At 40.3% G+C, this 4753-nt stretch overlaps 1 protein-coding gene across 1 annotated transcript in view; it reads left to right on the top strand.

The window, feature by feature from the left end:
- The window catches only part of AP2B1 (adaptor-related protein complex 2, beta 1 subunit), a 149688-nt gene that overhangs the window by 130644 nt on the left and 14291 nt on the right, over positions 1-4753 (top strand). The window contains exons 24-25 of the mRNA XM_011999417.1: positions 1454-1557; positions 2478-2564. Of these exons, the coding sequence (XP_011854807.1) occupies positions 1454-1557; positions 2478-2564 (191 nt within the window). The remainder of the gene's footprint in view (positions 1-1453; positions 1558-2477; positions 2565-4753) is intronic.

Raw genomic sequence — 4753 nt, 5'->3', positions numbered from 1 at the left:
GGCCTGAACCACCACACCCACCCATGCTCTAGTACGTCCTAAAGAATACCTTTAGTTCCTCTTTCCTGACATTACTCTGCTTAAATTCACCAGATTCAAGCTTTTTGAGAATCCTGTCTCAGCATTTTGGGCATCAGGCCATGTTATATATAGGTCACAAACTCCTAGCCTTGTTAGTTGACAGGTTAAAAGCAAGGAAAACAGTTGGATGGACACTTCTGGGAGAGAGAACACACATATTATGGAGAAGGGAGTACAGGCACCATTTAAAGTAAGGAAGGTAAGTTGATACTAAATGTAGAAGGACTGGAAGTACTTGAGAAAGAGGCTATTTGGATCTCATAGCCACAGTTTTAAGAGGTCAGTATGCTGTTGAAGTGTAGGCATTTGCCATAAAAGGCAGAGAGTGAGAATAGTGTACTAGACAAGCACTTTTTAACTTTGTTTTTAGAGCAAAATGAGAGAGAAACAGGTATAGTTACTGATCATAGAACTTGCTCAGATAAATGTTTTCCTACAGCGCTAAGAGCATAGCTAGGAAAGTCATTAGTGACAGAAAACAGTAGGAGGTGGTGACTTAGAGCAAGTCTCCTCCTACTCCCTCTTACAGTATAAGGGCCTTATAATCTGCTGCTTTGCAATCTGCCTGTTCCTGAATGTATATACCAATCAGCGTTGCCCTCAATAAAAGTACTTCCTGTAGCTTTTTTAAAAAACAGCATGCTCTGAATTAAGTAGGCTATGGTAGAATCATAGTCAAGAAGTTTGTATTGTGAGAAGAAAATTCATTTATTTGCTTGCTTAGAGGTTTTTTGTTCTTATAGTCATCAGGTTTACCAATGTTGAGCTCAATAAGCTTTTTCCAACCATAAGACCTGGGAAATAAGGTTTTACAAAAGAAACAACTTTAAAACTGATATTTTAAAAAATAAAAAATAAGAGGTAGTATGGCACTAGTTATTGTGGGGAGAAATAAAAATCAAGGTTTAGCATCAAATTTCTGTTTGAATCCTAATTCTGTGTACCACATACGTGACTCTGGATGTTAGTCTTTCTAAACCTCAGTTTCGTTATCTGTGAAATGAGAGGGGAATGATATCTACTTTGTTTGAGATCATTGTAATGTGAATTAGAAATAATATCATTAATAGGTAACTTAGTAAGTGGTAGCAGCTTCTATTAATCATAGAGAAAAAAAATCACAGACTTGATTATTCCTGGTATACAAGTTGTGCCTTGAAGACAGGCCTTCTAGAAGGAGGTAGAGTTGCAGGTTGTCACAGTTCTATGACAATGGAGTAAATAAGGGTGTACTTTGCATTATGTGGGCCAGTTTGTCTTGATTTGGGGAGACCTGCACTGACCGAAAGAGAAAGGAAATAGGGATGCATATTTCTAGACACAACGCTGTTCTTTTCCTCCTACCTGGCTCCCTGCGATGTCCTCATTTTACCTTGTTGCTTTCCTGGCAGGTGGCTGTGAAAAACAATATCGATGTCTTCTACTTCAGCTGCCTCATCCCACTCAATGTGCTTTTTGTAGAAGATGGCAAAATGGGTAAGTGCGTTCCTGCCTATCCTGCTGAATATACCTTTGCCCTTCCTCTGCATGTCAGTCAAAGCATAGCCCCAGAAGTTTTTAGTTATTTTGAGGTTAAAAAATGGAGTAAGGATATTCTAAAGCTCTTAATAATTGTTTATTATTTATTCTTCTGTGTCACAATCGTTCTTGCTCTGCCATTGGTCTCTAAATCACAGTGCCCAATATCTGAATAATCCAGTCACCCCAGGATACAGAGTAAGAGGTTTGGGGACCAGGTAAATATGGATTCGAGTCTCAGCTCTGCCGTTTATTTGCTATGTGACTGGTCAAAGTGATATACTTTTTGGAACTTCCATTTCCAAATTTGCAGTGCAAATAATTTTTATAATTATTTCATAAGATAATACATGTAAATTTAGCACTTTACTCTGTACTAAGTTCATACTGCCTCAAGCTAAGAATTCAGTAATTTGTAATAAACCATCAGAACTCCCGACGTGCCTATTGACATTTCTCTCTTCCCTTATTTATGAACCACAATCTAATAAAACTGGCTTATATTGGTGCATATTAAACTATGTTGGCACTTAATTGATTTGATTCTCACAATAGCTCTTGGAGTAGGCAGGACAGATGTAATTATAGATAAAGAAATTAAGGCTCAGAAAGGTCATAAGTCACCAAAATAGGAAAACGAGCCAAAATGAAACCTTAGATGTAGACTCTTTTCCAATGTGTCCTAGTGTTATTGATGAGGGATTAATTGATCTGAAGTATAGCACTTTTGCAGAACTCAGCATTGGCTCCAGTCCTAGCCTGCTGCTAGCTATATTGCAAGGGCCAGCATGACAAAGGAAAATATGATGCAAGGCATCAAAAATCAGAATACTGACAGATTATGCACATCCATCCTTCCCCTCTGCTTCCCCATACAGAGCGCCAGGTCTTCCTTGCAACATGGAAGGATATTCCCAATGAAAATGAACTTCAATTTCAGATTAAAGAATGTCATTTAAATGCTGGTGAGTAATATACTCTAAATTTCATTTTCATCTTAGTAAATCAAATTAGATATTTGAAATTTTAATCTTTCTTTTGCCTACCCTTTTATCCTCCCCTGTATCTACTGTGTTTCTAGTGGGTGTATATGGTAGATACATTACTTTGGAAACCTCTGTTTAAAAAGGTATATTTGATGTAGGTATGTTTTGATGTAGGTACTAGATTACTTACAAGCTAACAGATTTAAGAAACAAGCTAGAATCGACCCATCTACCCAGTTCTTCACTAAAGATGTGTTAGTTCTGTTACTTAAACATCTAATAATCAAAAACTGAAGTGGCATTTGAGAACATGCACTCCCCTAGTAATTGAAAGGACCATTTCTTCTTTTATATCAATTTTTGGTATTGGAGGAAGGTTAACTTTCTTTCTGAGATTCTGTACTTAGAACCCTGTGTTTATAATTAAATAATGTATCATAGTTAGTGAAAGCCTTGTTGGGCCAAGCATGGTGTTTCACACCAGTAATCCCAGCACTTTGGGAGGCCAAGACGGAAGGATCTCTTGAGTCCAGTTCAAGACCAGCCTGGACAACATAGTGAGACCCTATCTCTCTAAAAGAAAAAAAAAGCCTAGTTGGTAACCTTTTACTACACTGCCCTGTGCCAGCTTTCATATGATGATACTAACCTCTTTAATCACCATTAAAAAGCTCTGTACTCTTTCGTAGTTAACTTTATTACTGCAAAGGAACATGAAAGGGGTATCCCAAGAAGAGAAACAATAGCAGCTATTAGTCCCTTGGGCTGTGTTTCTCTCAAGGATTTCTCAGGAATGAAAGGAGCCCTAAGTTATTCAGAGTCCTGCCTTTGTTTCACTGTTGCTCTCTTTCTCTTTAGAGCTTTTTCTTTCTCTCTCTTTTGAGGTTAGTACTAGGCTTTGTGAGTTTGAATGAAAGTGAGCCTTGGTGCTTGGTCGGTACCTCCTCTTTCCTCATTTACCCCTCATTTACTCCTGCATACATTGGTGGTTCTCATAAGGGATTTGCAGCACACTGCCGTCCTCCCATTGCAGCTGGAGCATAGTGCTGGGGGAAGGAGGCAACACGGCACTACAGAAAGCAAATAATAATAATAATAATAATAATAATGCCTTCTCATTCCAGATTCCCCCACCTCCTCCCGTCCCCGAGACGGAGCATCGCTCTGTCGCCCAGGCTGGAATGCAGTGGCACGCTCTCGGCTCACTGCAATCTCCACCTCCTGGGTTCACGCCATTCTCCTGCCTCAGCCTCCGGAGTAGCTGGGACTACAGGCGCCTGCCACCACGCCCAGCTAATTTTTTTTGTTTTTTTTTTAGTGGAGACGGGGTTTCACCCTGTTAGCCAGGATGATCTTGATCTCCTGACCTCGTGATCCACCCGCCTTGGCCTCCCAAAGTGCTGGGATTACAGGCGTGAGCCACTGCACCCAGCCCAGCTTTTTGTTTTTAATTTTAGTTGTTTAAGGCTCTATGTAATATTCATCTTCCGTGTTCAGATGAATCTTTTAGGCCTTTTGAAACCCAACATCATAGTGATCAGCTTCTTCCTGTGATACCTTTTAAACTTGATGCTCCTATAGGCCCTCTCTGAGACATTCAGGAGACTGAAGCCCTCCTGGAACCCTCAAAAGACATTCAGACAGGCATCTTTGCATATAGAAACTTCAGGCAGATGTTTGCCTCTGATAATAATTGTTTCATGCCTCTGGAGCTCTTGGAGAGGTGTTTGAAGCATGGTCTTCTGTAATTTCCATCATAATAATTGTTTCAAGTTAATTCAATAATTGATTTTTTTCATTTTGTGCCATATTTGAAGAAGATGACAGTGTCATCTGTCCCTCACTTTGAGGCTCACTGGTGGATCCTGTTAGAGGAGCTGCCTCTGTACCCAGCTAGGAAGAGACCAGGCCTCTGGTTATATTCACCTTTGTGGGACTTGGTTCAATGGCAACATTTTAAATAGTATGTTCCTCAGAACACTTTTCCCTTAAGGAAAAGGGTTTTGGGCTGGGCGTGCTGGCTCACACCTGTAATCCCAGCACTTTGGGAGGCCGAGGCAGGGGAATCACGAGCTCAGGAGATCGAGACCATCCTGGCTAACACGGTGAAACCCCATCTCTACTAAAAATACAAAAAATTAGCCAGGTGTGGTGGTGGGCGCCTGTAG

This window comes from Mandrillus leucophaeus, unplaced genomic scaffold, assembly GCF_000951045.1.
Source record: "Mandrillus leucophaeus isolate KB7577 unplaced genomic scaffold, Mleu.le_1.0 Scaffold590, whole genome shotgun sequence".
NCBI classification, from domain to species: Eukaryota; Metazoa; Chordata; class Mammalia; order Primates; family Cercopithecidae; genus Mandrillus; species Mandrillus leucophaeus.
The sequence above is the reverse complement of the archived record's forward strand: the minus strand, read 5'-3'. Positions and strand labels throughout refer to the sequence as shown.